This window comes from Leucoraja erinacea, chromosome 4 (assembly GCF_028641065.1).
Source record: "Leucoraja erinacea ecotype New England chromosome 4, Leri_hhj_1, whole genome shotgun sequence".
NCBI lineage: Eukaryota > Metazoa > Chordata > Chondrichthyes > Rajiformes > Rajidae > Leucoraja > Leucoraja erinaceus.
Window position 1 is genome coordinate 47,292,059 of NC_073380.1, and position 19,933 is coordinate 47,311,991.

The 19,933-nt window shown below is 40.1% G+C and overlaps 1 protein-coding gene across 1 annotated transcript in view; it reads right to left on the reverse strand.

Annotated features, from left to right (window-relative positions):
• Positions 1 to 716: 716 nt before the first annotated feature.
• Positions 717 to 19,933, reverse strand: part of kcnk9 (potassium channel, subfamily K, member 9) — a 79,350-nt gene continuing 60,133 nt past the window's right edge. The window contains exon 2 of the mRNA XM_055634167.1: positions 717 to 2,871. Within this exon, the coding sequence (XP_055490142.1) occupies positions 2,030 to 2,871 (842 nt within the window). The 3' untranslated portion in view covers positions 717 to 2,029. The remainder of the gene's footprint in view (positions 2,872 to 19,933) is intronic.

Sequence of the window (19,933 nt, forward strand, 5' to 3'; positions counted from 1 at the left end):
TGATTTATGGTACTGTCTAAGAGGTGGTCTTTTTGTGTCATTGTATTACTTCAAAGATGTGTTTCTTACCATCAGAAGAGAGATTTTGCCTTTTCTGTGCCTCTGTAAGATATCCATTGCATAAGTCTGAGCAGTGTACTCCAGCCCACATTCTGATCAGTCTCAACCCTTGCAAATCCAACACAGGCTCAAATTGACTTTATCAAATGACCTAAGATGCAACATCAGTCAGACGAGAACAAGAGCCCAGGCATTTCTTGTCCCCTTTTAAAGATATGCTCATTTTAAGACAGAGTTTGATAAATTCTTCATGAATGTAGGAGTCTGGGATTGTGGGGAGAAGGCAGGAGAATGGGTTTGAGAGAGAGAGATAGATCAGCCATGATTGAATGGCAAAGTAGATTTGATGGGCCGAACGGCCTAATTCTGCATCTATCACATGAATTTATGAACGAACGTATTTCATACAATGACCAAACATAATTCAACCTAAACAATTCTATAGCCCAATTTTGAAAATAAACTTTCTAGATTGGTACACTTGTTGATAATTGTGCTACTAATATGTTATGTTAAAGATATGACGTTGATAGGGACATTGCTTTCTTATCCAGTTATAATGAAGTTGACAACTTTTCAATGAATTGTGAGATTGAAAGAAGAATATTTGTGAATGCCATTTTGCACACAATACTTGTCAAAAATGTACCTTTTATTGCATGCAAAATATTTGCCATTTATAACATCTCTTTATACTTAAATTCGGCAGTTAAATTTTCTCTGTACATTTTCATTCAAATTTTGAATATATTATATATTGATAAAACTCTATAGTTGGCTGTTTTTGTACAAAATACTACCACTGAAGTTAATTCCTGTGGTGCAAATTTACAGGATTTTCCTTAACCATGTACATTTGTTATAAAAGCAACAATGTACATTTTGAAACGTGCCATATTTTAATGTAAAAATTAGAAAAGTGCATTATTTTACAACATTGCAGTAATCATAAAGACAATGTAAAATATATACATAATAGTGCATTCATTACAAAAAAGAAGCAATCCCAATAATTACATTTTATACATGAGTCTGAGATCTAGCTTGAGTTGTAAACATTTTGTTACAGCTTCCTATCATTTAAACTATTTCATAGTACAGCAAAAAATAAATCAGCTTTGGGAATAACAGATAAATCATTAAAACTGTTCGACTTTCTGGGGAGGAATCTTTTTGTTGTTGTTGTTCTTCTTTTTCTATTCTTACAGATTCAATCCAGGCATTCAATAACTAATTCCAGGTCATGCAGGTCTTAACTGAACTAAAGATCTAAATGCAACTCTAGCCATCCATCCCTATTCCCTCCACATAGAAATAGCAAATGGCCAGAATTGCTGCAAAGGCATAAATACTCATCCTAAATTAATAAATATTAATTGCATTATTAATTTCATTGCTAGTTAAGTTGTCTTTTCAGGTTTGTTACAATGCATATCAGTTTTACAAAGCACATGCATTTCAACTGGCATGCTAAAATGATCTTTCCGCACTTTACAATCCATTATTAAAGAGCCAGCTTTTCAAAATACAATGGCACATCCGGTATACTGACAGCTTCATGTGTTAACGCGCATGCTTTTTTTCAGCAACACAATTTAGGTTATTCTGTTCTGTCGATTAATTCTGAAATGCGGCATTTAAACTGTTTTACAAAATTAGTACCTGATGCATTGTTTCCTCACATTTCCCACTTTCATCCAGAACACTCCCTCATTCTAACAATTTAATGTTCCTTTAAAGCAGATTAACAACAATCAAACACGTCCATTTGCAAGTAGTTTTGATGGATGCGCAATGTGTTGCTTGTTCCTAAAACTCCAGCTGCCTCCTGTAAGGCATATTGTCGCTGCTTTGGAGCTGTTACTAACCATGCTTCATGCTTGGTTTTTGAGTCTCAGAGAAAGGCTTCTATTTTTTTTTGCTGCTTCTTCTCCAGCGCGCTCAATGACAAATCAAAATAAAAAGGGTCTCAAATGGACTTCCTCCTTCTCATGAGCCTGTGGTTTTCGTTGAAGCTGTGTAAACCCGGTGACACAGAGCTCACAGGGGAGGGGAACAGACTGTTTTTCAATGTACTCGGTGAAATCTCTTCTATCTTGTAAGATACCGAGTGAAAGTACTGAGGGTTTAACTGCGAGCTGAAGGAATTCTGGTGCGAGACCACCTGATTGGTGTACTCGTGAGACCTGTAGCACATGCAGGAGCAAACAGACTGCAGGTCTGTCACTTCGGCTTTGTATCGCTGTCGGCCCTGTTGGGCGTCCTCCTGGATGTGGATAATCATGCTGTTCCTATTGCCTGCCAAAGACGCTCGCTCTTCTGCATCCCGCCGCTCGTCTTCACTGTTCATGGTCAAAAACCTGAGAACCACCAAGTTGAGGAAGGCTCCAATAACCGTTAAACCGACTAAAATGTACATAAAGCTGAAGGCCACATAGAGCGGCCTTTTTTGCAGTGCCTTGTCTTTCTGCAGGGCCACAAAGTCCCCGAACCCTATTGTAGTCAATGTAATGAAGCAGTAATAGTATGCATGGAAGAAGTTCCAGTCTTCGTAGTGTGCAAAGGCAGCTGCTCCAATGCACAGGGTCCCCATGCAAGAGAAGAAACCTACAGTCACCATGTTCTCCATGGACACATCAGTGCTTTTCATGCCAAGGCATTTCTTTATCCGTTTCAAAAGGTACTTGACAAATGTGTTCATCCGTTCTCCCAGACTCTGGAACATGACTAGGGTCAGTGGTATTCCCAGCACAGCATAAAACATGCAAAAAGCTTTACCTGCATCTGTGTCTGGAGCTGCATGGCCATACCCTATGAATCAAAAACATATATAGCATTAATCACATTGCACCCGACATTGGAGATTGACAGATTCTTGATTAGTATAGGTGTCGGAGGGTATGGGGAGAAGGCAGGAAAATGGGATTGAGAGGGAAAGATAGATCAGACATGATTGAATGGCGGAGTAGACTCGATGGGCTGAATTGGCTAATTCTGCTCCTAGAACTTATGAACTTTTGAATCTTTCAGACACTTGTATACTTAACCCTGAAAGCAGAAATTACCCTTGTTCATAAGTGAAGGTAGATAAAAAATACTGGAGATTCTCAGTGGGTGAGGCAGCATCTATGGAGCGTAGAAATAGGTGATGTTTCGGGTCAAGACCCTTCTCCAGACTGATGTGGAGGTGGTGGTGGGGGGGGGGGGGGGGAAGAAGAAAGGAAGAGGTGGAGACAGTGGGCTGTGGGAGAGCTGGGAAGGGGAGGAGAAGGAGGGAGAAAGCAAGGACTACCTGAAATTGGAGACGTCAATGTTCATACCACTGGGGTGTAAACTACCCAAGCAAAATATGAGGTGCTGCCCCTCCAATTTGTGGTGGGACTCACTCTGGCCATGGAGGAGGGAGGCCCAGGCCAGAAAGGTCAGATTCGGAATGGGAGGGGGAGTTGAAGTGCTGAGCCACCGGAAGATCAGGTTGGTTAATGCGAACCGTGGGGAGGTGTTGGGCGAAGCGGAATGCGAAGCCTACGCTTGGTCTCACCGATGTAGAGCAGTTGACACCTAGAGCAGAGGATGCAATAGATGAGGTTGGAGGAGGTGCAGGTGAACCTCTGCGTCACCTGGAAAGACTGCTTGGGTCCTTGAATGGAGTCAAGGGGGGAGGTAAAGCAACAATTGTAGTATTTCCTGCAGTTGCAAGGGAAAGCCCCAGGGGACGGGGTGGTTTGGGTGGGAAGGGAAAAATTGACCAGGGAGTTGCAGAGGGAGCGGTCTGCCAGAAAAGGTAGGAGATGGGAGTTTTGGGATCCCGTTGGTGGTGGCGAAAATGTCGGAAGATTATCTCACCACCGGCTACATCTTCCCAGCACTTCAACTCCCCCTCCCATTCCGAATCCGACCTTTCTGTCCTGGGCCTCCTCCATGGCAGAGTGAGTCTCAACGCAAATTGTAGGAACAGCACCTGATATTTTGCTTAGGCAGTTTACACCCCAGCAGTATGAACATTGGCTTCTCCAATTTCAGGTAGTCCTTGCTTTCTGCATCCTTCCCCTCCCCTTCCCAGCTCTCCCACAGCCGACTGTCTCCGCCTCTTCCATTTTTCTTCCCGCCCACCCCCACATCAATCTGAAGAAGGGTCTCGACCCAAATCATCACCTATTCCTTCGCTCCATAGATGCTGCCTAACCCGCTGAGTTTCTCCAGCATTTTTGTCCACCTTCGATTTTTTCAGCATCTGCAGTTTTCCAGCATCTGCAGTTATTTCTTAAACAACTGGATCATAAGTGGACATTTTCCACTTTTGACTTTAAAGATACAGCACTGAAACAAGCTCTTCAGCACATCAAATCCGCATACACTAGCACTATCCCACACACACAAGGGACAATTTACCATTTATTTACCGAAACCAATTAACTCACAAAGTTCCACGTCTTTGGAGTGTGGGAGCACCCGAAGAAAACCTATGCGGTCATAGGGAGAACATACAAACGCCATACAGACAGCACCCATAGTCAGGATTGAATCTGGGTCTTTGGTGCTGTAAGGCAGAAACTCTACCGCTGTGCCATTGTGCCGCCCACTTACTTTTGGAAAAATTTCTGTTTCAGAAATAGTGCTTTCACTACTCATAACCTTCTGACACCCAGCATCAAAATTGTGCTTTTTTCACAATGCAAAGCACGTTGAAATGCTTAGAATGTGCACGTAGCCATTACATAGAGAGCTGGGCGCGAAAAATTATCAGACGTGTTTTTTACCAAAGTATGAAATAGCAACTAAAAACTGATTAACAAGGAGTTGAGATCATTTGAATGGTGACATCAGCCAACATCAATAATGAACGCTAGACTATAAATTCAAGCAAGCTTGGCAATTAAACCCCTGCAGAATGAACCCAAGGTCTCTCAATTCTCAAATGACACGTTTTTAAAAAGGAACAATTGTGAATTATTATACTCAAGACTCAAGATGATTTGGGGATTAGACACTAGAGTGTTGAGCAAAATCAACTAAACTCATTTAATACATGGGCAGCGCTGCTAAAGGTGATATCCATTATTGGAATGCACTTGCACCCATATTTTTTAGAGGTTTCACATCACAGAATTATTCATCTGCTAATTATGTTCCCTTTGATCCCAACAGATACTGATTCAGATTGACAATATTTTTAAGCAGAACATAAATACAAGACAAGGCTAGTCCCCAGTGCTCAGTCATTGTTTGATTTAGTCAGACAATGACTGACTAAATTGATCATTTAGTCAGTCATAGACACAATTCAATAAACAGTTTGGCTTCTAAAACATTAAATATAGCATCCGGGATGGGAGATTGCAACCTTAACATGGTCCACCCCTTTTCGACTAATGCAATCAACCCGGCGTGCACAAACCGACGTGCACGCCATACGTATGTAGAAGAAGAATATAGCATCCCTAACCTATTAATGTGCAATTTATTTCCTTGCATTGTCTGATGTGGAATTATAAACAAAGAAGAAGAAAGTGGATTTCTTTCAGTATACAAATTACAATTGGATCTTCCAATATAAGTTCATAGATTCATGTGATAGGAGCAGATTAGGCCATTCAGCCCATCAATTCTACTCCGCCATTCAATTATGGCTGAACTATCTTTCCCTCTTAACCCCATTCTCCTACCTTTTTCCCATAACCCCTGAAGAAATGTTGTACAAATTCCAACAATTGTATTATTACCATTATCAGGTGCTGGACAAGTATTGGCAGATAATTCTGTGCTAGTCCTCTGACTGAGAAAAAAGTGTCTTTAAGGCAACGAGAGGACTGCAGAAAAATCATTACATTGACAATTGATTGAATGAAGGCAAAACACGTTTACAGATTTGATGCGTTTTTATTTCATTACATCTGCACCCAATCCTGCAAAACTATCTTGTCAACCACTGACTTGGAATTTTGGCCTGAAATTTCCTGGAAAGTTTTGAGGTACGGTGATATGACTGTGAAATTACATTGTGCTTATTTTGCAAATTTCACAAAGATTATTGATCGAATTTTCCAATTTATCTGTACATTTTCTTGCTCATCTGATCCTTTCCATGATTTGCATCATGCAAAATCTAACCCTGATCATTAACATGCATGATGTAAATGATCACAAATGACACACGTTCGTCTTATCGGATCAAAAATCATGATTGCTGATGTTATATAATGATTTTATCTTCCACTACATTGACGTTGCACTGTGTTTTCTACATCATTATATGTCTTCCATGGCATCAGGATTTGTAAAATATGGAAGAGAAAAGCTTCCACCATCGCATTTTCTTAAACATGCAATGCTTAATGTCCATCAGCAATCAACATTGATTTTTCAGTACAACAGTAACATGTACCAGGACTTACAGAATGAAAAGGACCTGCAATATGGATTTTCACTGCACAGCAGTTGTTAACACTGATTGCTGTTTGTTTAACACCAGTTTTTTTAAATGTGACATATGTTGCCATCATTGCTCAGTGTAATTTTGCATGAGTCAGATAAAGGAGATTCTGGCCCGTTAATTATTTTGTCATCTGATTTGTATTTGTGGGATATTCTTCAGTGTGAAATGGCTGCTGTATTTGCTTACATAACAATTAAGTGCCTCAGGATACTATTTTTTCTATATTAATAGCTCTGTATAAATGCAAGTTGTTGTTGACATAATTGTGCTTCAAAGGAAAATATCCAGTGTTAAACATTTAGATATTTTAGATTTGTAAGTACATGCAATCTATTCTTTATTCTCTGAAAGATGTTCACAATGGTTCTTTTTCCACCTTACATCTATTAAGCCAATCAGAGTTTGAGAGTCCACCATTCGTAAGCTGCTACTCTTGAGGAGAAATGTTTTTATTCCATTTCAATTTCAAACAGACAGTTGGATCATTTTATTTTATCCCCTCTTATTATTTTCTGTATTATTCATGAAAAAGTCCCTTTTTTAATCTTATTTATTGCTGATTGATGGCGTTTTCAATAAAAGGACTGTACTGTACACTCTGTATTATACAGAAGACGTACATTTAAGATATTGTCACATGAAAACTGTTATATCTTTGAACAAATATTAAACTGTCAAACTGTGAGACCAATAATAGTAACACTGGGGAACAGGTTGGTAATATAAATGATGAAAAAGTGGAATTGTTTCCACAGTGTGCACAGACCTGTGTTCCAGATTAGTATGATTTTACCTCAACATTTTGGACATAAATTCCAGGAAATTAAGTGGAACAAATGTCGACTGTAAATTGAAAAAAAAACCCGAAGGATACTTAGAGGAAAGGTCGACTTCAACAAGATAAATTGCCAAACTATTCAGATGTTAGTAGTAAGAATTGTCTGACAAGATGGTGAGAAAAGCACAGGAAACTCTAAAATAAGAAATGTCTTCAGTACGATCCGAACATATTTGTGCAGAAAGCAAAGCACTGAAGCCAAAACAACAGACTATTTTAAAATGGTAATCAAACAGAGATTTGAAAATAATTTAGAGAATGTAAGAAAGATGGTGGGTGGCATAAAAGTATCTGCAGTTCCATTATGTGAGGCATCCACCGTAGTAATCTAAAGGCAATTATCATTACATATTTATATTAATGTCAATTTTAGAGTTGTTGATTACAACATTTTAAGTTCTGCGTTAATTTAGACAGAAGGTGCAGTGTTTATTAACTAAGTCATATAGTTGCATAAAAAATAGAGACAATTATATACTTTATACTTTACACTTTCAGACATACAGCGTCTGGTGCCTTTTTGGTGCAGCTAAAAAGTTAATTATAAAACCCAAAAGACTGGTTAGTTTTGTTGAGTTTATTATTGTCATGTGCACTGAGGAACAGTGAAAAGCTCTAGTTTGCATGTTTATCCAATGAAAGAAAAGACTATACATGAATAAGATTATCCTGCACATCATAAAACTTGATGTGGAATGATTTGCGAGGATTGAAGTTTTACTCTGCTTTTCTAACAAGACAGCACATTGTCCGACAAATACGTTATTACATGAGTTAAGTACAAATAACAAGAGTCAGCAGCAAGGTTGTTGCTGGGCAGTAGCAGGATAATTGGGATGTTCAGAGGATGGCCTTGATTCCTATTTGCTCTCCAATAAATCTCACTGCACCCAAGGTTCATCAGCAGTCATCTACCCAAATGCTAAGCAGGCATTTTTTTTCAGGAAGCTCTGTCTTCGTTTGTAAAGTAGTGAACATTTGCTTAGCAGCTAACTAGAAACAACCCAGTGACATGTCTTGTTAATATGGAATGGTGCAGAGCAGCTTTGCCAGAATGCTGCATGGGTTAGAGGGTTTCAGCTACAAGGATAAACTTTTATTGTTTTCTCTGAAAAACAACCATCAGAGGTTGAGGGGAGACTTGATAGGAATCTATAAAATGATTAGAGTAATGGTTAAGGTAGATAGTCAAAACATTTTCCCAGGGTGGAAATTGCCAACACAAGAGGCCATAGCTATAAGGTAAGATACAATAGAAAATAAACAATGGGTGCAGGAGTAGGCCATTTTGCCATTCGGGCCTGCACCGCCATTCAATGTGATCATGGCTGATTATCCACAATTTGTGCCCCGTTCCTGCCTTCTCTCCATATCCCTTAACTCCACTATCCTTAACAGCTCTATCTAACTCTCTCTTGAAAGCATCCAGAGAACCAGCCTCCACTGCCCTCCACTGTCCTCCACACACTCACAACTCTCTGTGTGAAAAAGATGTCCTCATCTCCATTCTAAATGGCTTACCACTTATTCATAAACTATGTCCCCTGTGTCCACTATGTTCTGGACTCCCTCAACATTGGGAACATGCATCTAGTGTGTCCAAAGCTTCAATAATCTTATATGTTTCAACAAGATTACCTCTCATCCTTCTATATTCCAGGGTATACAAGCCCAGCCACTCCAAACTATCAACAAATGACAGTCCCGCCACCTTGGGAATTAACCTTGTGAACCTAAGCTGCACTCCCTCAATAGCAAGAATATCCTTCCTCAAGTTTGGAGACCAAAACTGCACACAATACTCCAGGTGTGGTCTCACTCGAGCCCTATACAACTGCAGTAGGACCTCTTTGCTCCTATACCCAACTCCTCGTGTTATGAGAGGGGGAAAGTTTAATGATGTGTGGGCATGCTTTTTCATACAGATCTGGAATGCATATCCAGGGGTGGTGGTGGAGGCAGGGAGTAGTATTTAAAACGGCAGCTTTAGTCGTGATGTTTAAGAGGCTTTTAGAGAGGCCAGTATTAGTATTAGTATTAGAAATAATATTGGGTAGACTGATGGGACTGAAGGCTGATTTATCCCCAGGGCCTGATGGTCTGCATCCCAGGGTATTCAAGAAGGTGGCTCTAGAAATTGTGGATGCATTGGTAATCATTTTCCAATATTCTATAGATTCAGGAACAGTTCCTGTGGATTGGAGGGTAGCTAATGTTATCCCACTTTTCAAGAAAGGAGAGAGAGAGAAAATGAGGAATTTGTAGACCAGTTAGTCTGACACCAGTAGTGGGGAACATGCTGGAGTCAATTATTAAAGAAGTAATAATGGCGTAATAATAACAAAGTAATAATTTGGATAGCAGTAAAAGGATTGGTCCACGTCAGCATGGATTTATGAAGAAAAAATCCTGCTTGACTAAGGGGCCTGTGCCACCAGCATGCGATTGCATGCGTCTAGCACAGAGGCGTATGGAGTTGTTTTCGGAGCCCCGCGCAATGTCGGGACCAGCCCCGCACAACTCCATACGCCTCCATGGTTCGAAGTGGGACTGGCCCCGTGCAGCCGTACGCCTAAAGTGACCACGTTTGGTCGCGCTAGACGCATGCAATCGCATGCTGGTGGGACAGGCCCTTAATCTTCTGGAATTTTTTGAAGATGTCACAAGTAAAATGGATGAAGGAGAGCCAGTGGATGTAGTGTATCTGGACTTTCAGAAAGCTTTTGATAAGGTCCCACACAGGAGATTAGTGGGCAAAATTAGAGCACATGGTATTGGGGGGACATGGATAGATAATCGGTTGGCAGACAGGAAATAAAGAGTCGGAATAAATGGGTCCCTCTCAGAATGGCAGGCAGTGGCGAGTGGAATGCTGCAAGGCTCGGTGCTGGGGCCGCAACAATTTACAATATATATTAATGATTTAGATGATGGGATTAAAAGTAACACTAGCAAATTTGCAGTTGACACAAAGCTGGGTGGCAGTGTAAACTGTGAAGAGGATGCTAGGAGGTTGCAGGATGACTTGGACAGGTTGAGTGAGTGGGCAGATGCATAGCAGATGCAGTATAATGTAATAAATGTGAGGTTATCCACTTTGGTGGCAAGAACAAGGAGGTAGATTATTATCTCAATGGTGTCAGATAAAGAAAAAGGGAAGTGCAACGAGACCTGGGTGTCCTTGTACACCAGTCACTGAAAGTAAACATGCAGGCAGTGAAGAAAGCTAATGGCATGTTGGCCTTCGTAATGAGAGGATTTAGGTATAGGAGTAAAGAGGTCCATCTGCATTTGTACAGGCTCCTGGTGAGACCAGATCTGGAATATTGTGTGCTGTTTTGGTCTCCTAATTTAAGAAAGTACATCCTTGATATTGAGGCAGTGCATCATAGGTTACGAGGTTAATCCCCAGGATGGCGGGACTATCATAAGAGGGAAGATTGGAAAGACTGAGCTTGTATTCACTGGAATTTAGAAGGATGAGAGGAGATCTTATAGAAATGTATAAAATTATAAAAGGACTGGATAAGGTAGATGCAGGAAAAAATGTTCCCAATGTTGGGGGAGTCCAGAATCAGGTGTCACAGTCTAAGAATAAAGGGGAGGCCATTTAAAACTGAGATGAGGAAAAATGTTTTCACCCAGAGAGTTGTGAATTTGTGTAATTCTCTGCCACAGAAGGCAATGGAGGCCAATTCACTGGATACATTTAATAGAAAGAGCTCTAAGGGCTAGCGGAATCAAGGGATTATGGGGAGAAGGCAGACACGGGTTACAGATTGTGGGTGATCAGCGATGATCACAATGAATGACGGTGCGGGCTCAAAGGGCCAAAGGGCCTCCTTCTGCGCCTATTTTCGATGTCTATGTGTACATGTTTCTCTAAGCATTGGAGATAATGAGAGATTATATTCCATTCATGAAAATAAGGGAATAGTGAAAGAAAGAATGATGAGGATCTGATATGGAAAAGGGGTTCTCAGAGAGGCCAGGGTGTTAATGATAGTGCAATAAAATGACTGGGATAAGTGAATATGAGGATGGTGGAAGAAAGCAATGAGGATCTGATATTGGAAAGGGGGTTCTCAGATACGCTGAGGTATTATTGATGGTGGGATAAAGTGTCTGTGAGATAAAGCGAATATGAGAATGGTAGTGGAACTCAGAAAAGAATTGTCACACACTGCTAGGCAATCTTTCTCATATTATTGGATATTAAAGTCACACTTGGATATTAAAGTCACACTGCATATCAGCAATGTAATGTTGCTATTCGAGAAGGAGGCAAATTAAAACCATGCAGTTACATGTGCTCGGCATTAATGCAAATAAAAACGGATACTTAAAAACACTTGAGTTCATCAGGGATAACTATCATAGCAAAATCATTTATATCTGGAAAGTTACTCAATTCTGAGAGTAAAATTCAATGAATTGTTTAATAGTTAAGTATAAATGTGTTAAATTAAATTCAACACAGAGATATAAAAAGAATAAGTGTGCATTAAAAGGTAGAACCTTTAAAAGGCAGGTAAATAGAAGCTAGATTTCCAAAACACATGCAGATTTTTAAACATGTGTTAAAATAATGCAAAATGGATCCTTGGCTTTTAAAAAGTGTGGGCATCAATTCTAAAAAAAGCAGAAGATAATGTTAAACTGAAACAGATTGCCAAATATAGCATTCACATTTCTGCCAAGGATATGGAAAGGATACAGCAAAGATTTAGTATCGTACCAGAGACGAGAGGCATTGGTACTGATGACTGGCTGTGAAAATAAATGCTCTTTCCATTATAATAAACATGGTTAGGACAGGGTCTGAGCTACATTCAAGGTTCAGTAGAAGGCTTAAATATGGAAAAAGGTTATAAATGGGAAATGAGAGAAACAGAGAAATATATTGGTTGCATTGAAAGTATATAAATTTAATTATGTAACAAAATTAAATCAACTGGTTCACTAAACGTTTAAATGTCTGGGTATGTCCAGAAATGAAGTAAGTTTGCAAAGGAACTTGCAGTTATGTAATATGTTTAATATTACAAATACTTCAAAGAGCTTAACAAATTGGAACTGGCAAGCAAACAAAATCAGAGACACGAGAGACTGCAAAACAACAAACTGCTGAAGGAACTCAGCGGGTTAGGCACCATCTGTGGAGGAAATGGAAGGGTGACATTTTAGATTGGGAGCCTTTTGCAGACTGATGGAGTGGGGGGTAGAAAGCTGGAAAAGAGAGGCGGTGTGGGGCAAAGTCTGGCAAGTGATTGGTGGATACATAGGTGAAGTGAGGGGGGGGGGGGGGGATATGATTGGAAGATAGATGAAGTGACAAAGGCTGGAGGTAAAAAGACAAATAAAGGGTGCCAGATAAGGAAAGAAAAGTAGCAATAGAATGTAAAGCCAGAGGAATGGATGTGGCTAGATTGGTACTTAGGGAAAGAAAGAAGGGGGATAAAAAGGGAAATATGGGACGTAAGCATCTGGAGAAGCAGTCTAGGGAGGTGGGAGATGATGGAAAAAATGTGTGCATAGTGGGGTGGGGGAAGTATGGAAAAAAAGAATGGTGGGTTAGGCATTATTACTTGAAAATTGAGAATTCAGTGTTCTTACGGTTGGTTTGTTAGCTACATAAGCGGAATATAGGTGCTGTTCGTACAATTGATGTGTACTCCAGCAAATAAGGGCAATAAGGTCAGAATGGCATTGAAAAGGAATATTAAAATGGTTAGCAACTGGGAGATAGCAACCGGAATTCCAAAGATGTACAGGTTTGTAGGTTAATTGGCTTGGTAAAATTGTAAATTGAACCTAGTGTGTGTAGGATAGTGTTAGTGTGAGGGGATTGCTGGTCAGCATGGACTTGATGGGCCGAAGGGTCTGTTTCTGCGCTGTATCTCTAAACTAAACTAAAAAAGATCCAGCAGGCTTCTTCTTCTTCTTCTTCTTCTTGCGTTTGAGGCAGCAGAAGACTGCAGCAGGATGATGCTATCCGGTTCAACATCCGTAGGCGCCCGCCCTAAAAAGGGCACATGCTCCGGGTTGGCACCAAGCTGCAGCTCTGCTGCTGTCTCTGTTTGTTGTTGTTCGCCTAACTGAGGTCAGTTGACAGGGCTCACCACAGGGAGGTCAACAACATGAGCCCAGCAGGCGAAAGACAGAGAACAACTGATCGCCAAAACAATCACCTAGTTTGTGCTCGATCTTGCTGATGTAAAGGAGGTCACATCGGGAGCACTGAATGTAATACATGAGGCTGGAAGGGGTGCTCATGAAACAAAATTACCGTGGAAGATTTTGAACAAAAGACTCGTATGAAAGAATAGGTTTTAAAGGACACTTTGAGAGTGAAAGGAAATATAACATAACATGTTTTGATATACAAAATATACAAAAGACTATTATAACATGCCCCCAGACTTATTAGATGAAGCCATGAAGATAAAGGCTGAATCAGCAAATCTAATATCATACTTATATAATATTATTTTGAATATAGAAATACCTACAACCGATAATTCCCTATTTCCCTTTGAGAATAGGGAAGATTCAAACAAGAGGACATGACTTCAGAATTAAGGGACAGAAGTTTAGGGGTAATATGAGGGGGAACTTCTTTACTCAGAGAGTGGTAGCAGTGTGGAATGAGCTTCCAGTGGAAGTGGTGGAGGCAAGTTCATTGGTATCATTTAAAAATAAATTGGATAGGCATATGGATGAGAAGGGAATGGAGGGTTATGGTATGAGTGCAGGCAGGTGGGACTAAGGGGGAAAAAAATGTGTTCGGCACGGACTTGTAGGGCCGAGATGGCCTGTTGCCGTGCTGTAATTGTTATATGGTTATAATATTAGAAGAGACTGGGAACAAGAACTAGCTATAAAAATTTCAAAAGAGAGCTGGAATAAACACTTACTATATGTGCATAAATGTTCGATCAACGTCCGACACACTCTAATCCAATATAAAACATTACTTGGACTATATTATTCAAAAACTAAAATAAATAAACTTTTCCCCAATGTCCCACCCATTTGTGATAAATGTCAGTCACAAGAAGCTAACATAGCGCACTCTTTTGTTTTCTGTAGAAAAATTCAAAAATTCTGGAACTAAATATTTGAAATCTTCACAAAATTATTTAAAACAAAACTACTACCCAAAGCAGAATGGATCATTTTTGGAATATCGGAAGGTAACCCAGAATTAAATATGTTTCAAAAGAACTTACTTAATTATGGGCTAATAATGGGAAAAAAGCTTATACTGAAATTTTGGAAAAATGCTCCAATACCAACAATAAAAATGTGGATTTCAAACATGTTCGAAACACTACACTTGGAAGAGATGAGACTCCTCCTAGCAGGCAAAGCAGATCACTTCCAAAAGACATGGTCTGCATTTATGGAACTATTACAAGCATAAGGTGCAATAATAAGTTAAAACATAAAGGCTCCAGGACCTGGTAATGGGGGGTATAAAATACATTTTTAATAAAAACACGGTTGGTATATCCATTTTTGCAGAGTTTTGTGTTACAATAGAGCGATTGATTTTCCTTTCTTCTTTTTTTTCTTTTCTTTCTAGGGTCTTATTTCTTTTCTTTCCTTCTCTAATTCCTTCCCTAAGGGGCTTTCTTCTCCCAACACTTTCCTGCACCTTCACGATTCTTGCTTACTTTCCTTACTTCTTTTATTTCTATCTTTTTTAAAGCTCGAAAAATGAAGTGGTACAACATAATGTAATAAGATATATGTGATGTATTAATGTAATTTACTGTACTGCTAATTAATTTTTTTTTAATAAATAAATAAATGTTTTGATAATGGTTTGCAGGATTATTGAATGCAAAATGCCAAAAATGGCATTTCCATGAGCTTATCATTCCTCATTTGTGGCCATATCTTTCTATTGCAACTAACTCAGAACTAGACAAAAATTCTGAATTACTTTAATACATAATCAGGGGCATGAGATGTTGAATATGCAATGTTTCATTAGGTTTAGGGTTAATGTTACATCCAGCACTAACATCTTCCACTCTGACCATTCAAACAAGGATTAGAGATCCATATTCCCAGGAGTGGTTTTCACCAGGAGAATAAAAAATAACATTGTTTGTTGCTAATTTGATTTCCGCATCTACCCGAGGGGAACATCTTGTATTATCTCTGGATGATGTTTATTGTCTTAGAAGGAAAAATATAAAATGAACATATGTGTTTTTATATGGAAACCTACTGTGTTATATTTATCTAAAATGCTCCAAACTCTTGATTTATTGATGAAAATATCCAGTTTCATAATGGTATATAATTCTCCAGCCATGCAGCAAAAACAATAATTCTAAAATATTTTCTTACAAATTGCAACCACATTCCAATCTTAAATACCAGGTAAGAAATATTTTAACACCTGAGCTACTGATTTTAGTTTAGAGAGTTTAGTTTAGGGATACAAAATGGAAACAAACCCTTCAGCCCACCAAGTCGAAATCAACCAATTCACACTAGATATATGTAATCTTACTTTTGGATTCATTCCCTACACACTAATACAATTTTACAGCGGCCAATTAACCTACAAGTCTTTGGGATATGGAAAGAAACTGGGGCAACTGGAGGAAACCTACCTCGTCGCAGGGGGAATGTGCAAACTCCACACAAACAGCACACCAGGTCAAGATCGAACCCATGTCTCTGACACTGTGATGCAGCAGCTCTATCAGCTGTGCCACTATGCCGCCCACAATATACATGATCTACACTTTTCTCTATCCCACCATTTAGAGAAATCAAATTAGTATTTAAACAGAATACACAGTGACAAATGTTTGATTCGAGTACGATCTTGTCAATAGTTTCCTCAACCTAATCCCAGCCTTCTGAACAAAATTAAGCAGCTAGCCAATCACTAAACTCTAAAAATAGCTGAAACATAGGATTTTCAGACATTTTATTGATTGCCTCAGAGTTTGGGAAATTCAATTATTTTTACACTTGGACAGTTCCTTGGTTTCAGGGAGGATTTGCTTCTCAGGTGACGGAAGAGACCATAATAGGGCTCATGTATCCTGCCATAGAGATATTTGGCAGGGCAGGAGGGTAGTTTAAGAGGTGGAATTATCTAGGGGAGTTGGTGTGACATTGAGAACATCCTTGCCCTGTCCCACTTAGGAAACCTGAATGGAAACCTCTGGAGACTTTGCGCCCCACCCAAGGTTTCCGTGCGGTTCCCAGAGGTTCCTGGAGGTTTTTGTCAGTCTCCCAACGTGCTTCCACTACCTGCAACCACCGACAACCATCTGCAACCTCCGGGAACCGCACGGAAACCTTGGGTGGGGCGCAAAGCCTCCAAAGGTTTCCGTTCAGGTTTCCTAACTGGGACAGGGGAATTTAAAGTCCTGTGGCCAATTTGATAATCTCTTTCTAATTGAGATTAAACCCAGGTACTTCCTCTTTATTTCCACTTTATAGGCAATCGTCTTTTTACTAGTTTGAAATTTAGATGTGAGTCAGGTTGAAAGCTGGGAGGTAGGGGAGAATCTAAAATTTGTTAGCATCTCAGAATATTGTACCCATTTTGGGAGTCTCATTTTAACTTACCAAATAGTCAAAAGCTTGGATAAATTGGTTGTGGAGAAGATGTTTCCACTAGTGGGAGAATCTAGGTCATAACCTCAGAATTAAAGGATGTTCCCCAAGGAAGGAGATGAAGAGGAATTTCTTTAGTCAGAGGGTGGTGCATCTGTGGAATTATTTGCCACAGAAGGCTGTGGACGCCATGTCAATGGATATTTTTAAGGCAGAGAGAGACAGATTCTTGATTAGTACAGGTGTCAGGAGTTATGGGGAGCAGGCAGGAGAATGGGGTTAGGATGGAGATAGAGCAGCTATGAATGAATGGCGGTGCAGACTTGAAGGGCCAAATGGCCTAATTCTGCTCCTATCACATGACCTAGTGACCCTATGTCTGTGTTAAGATTGCAGATTTACATGGCATTGCCAATGGTAGACAAAAATGCTGGAGAAACTCAGCGGGTGAGGCAGCATCTATGGAGCGAAGGAATAGGTGACGTTGTGGGCCAAGACCCTTCTTCAGACATTGGCATTTCCAATGGTCAGTAGAATACAATTGGGCTCTCAATGACTAGCAATTTGTGCCTAGAGGGACCTTGACGTTGGTTCACTTATGCTGGTGGATGGAGGATTTTACAGAGGGAGGATTGGTGATACCACACTCTCATACATACTGTGCTGGTCCAAGTTTCACAAACATATAGGATGCAGGAATCACTGCTGCCCAGTATGCCAAAGATTTGTAGAAACAGGGAACTGCAGATGCTGGTTTATAAAAGAGGACACAAGTGCTGAAGAAACTCAGCTGATCAGGCAGCATCCCTGGAGAGCATGGATAGGTGACTCCTTGGGTTGGGACCCTTCTTCGGACGGGAATCTGAAGAAGGGTCCCGACCTGAAACATCACCTGTCCACATTCTCCAAATATGCTGCCTGACCCACTGAGTTACTTCAGCACTTTGTGTCCTGGTCAGAACTTCGTTCTGGGTTTCAGGTCAATCTTCAAACTCGCCAAAAGCTGGGTTAGCAAACTAACGCAATGGTTAATTTATTATCAATGCCTTTGAGGAGAGGCATTTCCTATGTTATGAAAAGTTGACCACAACCAGGATCACATTGTGCACTCTTAATGTTGAAAAGCAGTTTCAATCAGCAAGGGTAGATTCATAAGTTCATATGTTCATGCGTTAGGAGCAGAATTAGGCCATCCGGCCCTTCAAGTCTCCTTTGCCATTCAATCATGGCTAATCCATCCTTCCCTCCTAACCCCATTTTCCTGCCTTCTTCCCAAACTCATGACACCTGTACTAATCAAGAATCTATCTAACTATGCCTTGAAAATATCCATGAACTTGGCCTCCGCAGCCTACTGTCACAACAAATTCAACAGATTCACCACCCTCTGACTAAAGAAATTCCTCCTCATCTCCTTCCTAAAGGAAAGACCTTTAATTCTGAGGCTTTGACCTCTGGGCCTACTCTCCCACTAGTGGAAACATTCTTGCCACTTCCACTCTATCCAGGCCTGTCCAGGATTAGTTGAGGTCCTTTGTGTTGTGGATACTGGGTGTGTTCCCTGACATTGATGACTTGTCAGAATGGACAATGGTTGTGTGAGGCATGAAGTAGAAAAAAATGTGAGGGTTTTTACAACTAACCATAAGAAATATGTTGGGCGCCAAATTAAATAAACATTGATTGTGAAGGACCTCACAGTTGAATAGCTGAATAATAGTTATCTCAGATCATGCATAAAGAATGAAGAGTATATTTTGTGATGTACAATAAGATGCTAGCTAACTGTGAAACAACAGTGAGGGGGAGAGTTATAAAGTCATGGTGTCATATAGGTCCTTTACACAAATCATAAAATGTGGAAAAAAAATTTATGGACAGCTTATCAAACTGTTTCATATTTTAATAGGAAGGTGATCTGTGCAAATCACACACATAAATTTTCGACAAATTTTAGAACCTTCCCTGTTTCCCTGCTTTCTCCCTGGCCCACGGCCAAAGTTGGAACTGGTAAAAGCTGACAAAATTAATATTTAAAGTCATAGAGTGATACAGTGAGGAAACAGGCCATTCGGCCCAACTTGCCCACACTGGCCAACATGTCCCTGCTACACTAGTCCCACCTGCTTGCATTTGGTCCATATCCCTCCAAACCTGTCATATCCATATACCTGTCAAACAGTTTCTTAATTGTTATGATAGTTCATGCCTCAACTACCTCCCCTGGCAACCTCTTCCAGACACCCACCAGACACATTTGTGTGAAAATGTTACCCCTCAAATTTCTATGCCGAAAAAAATCAAAGATAGACAAAAATGCTGGAGAAACTCAGCGGGTGAAGCAGCATCTATGGAGCGAAGGAATAGGTGACGTTTCGGGTCAAGACTCTTCTTCAGTCTGAAGAAGGGTATCGTCCCGAACGTCACCTATTCCTTCGCTCCATAGATGCTGCCTCACCCTCAAATTCCTATGAAATCTTTTCCCGGCCACCTTAAACATATGCCCTCGGATTCACCTACCCTGGGCAGGAAACTCTGTGCATCTATCCGATCTATTCTGCCCATGATTTTATACATAGATAGCAGCAAAGGAAAATTGCCAGGTTTTAATATTATCAAATGGGGCTGAACACACTAACAAAAAATGCAAGAGCAAAACCATTTGCTGCTGTTCGGATAATTGGAAATAGACATTCATCGCTTCTTGATAAACAAGGTGTTGTTTCTGCCAGTGATTGCTCTTAGTGCTGACATTGGGACCGAACATTAAGATTTTCACTCAGTGAAAATCAGGTTGAGCACTTTTGCCGACTGTCTAGATTTAGCAGCCTTGTTTTATATAAGGAGACTGCCCCTTTGCCTCAGGTTGCAGTAAATCACCCATAAGCAAGCATCAACAGAGTTGTCATAAAGTGAACATTTTCAATTTGGAATTGTAATCAGAATAGATGGCCTCACTTTACGATCTGGTATTTAGTGTGAATTGTTTGCTGTAGAGCTAACAC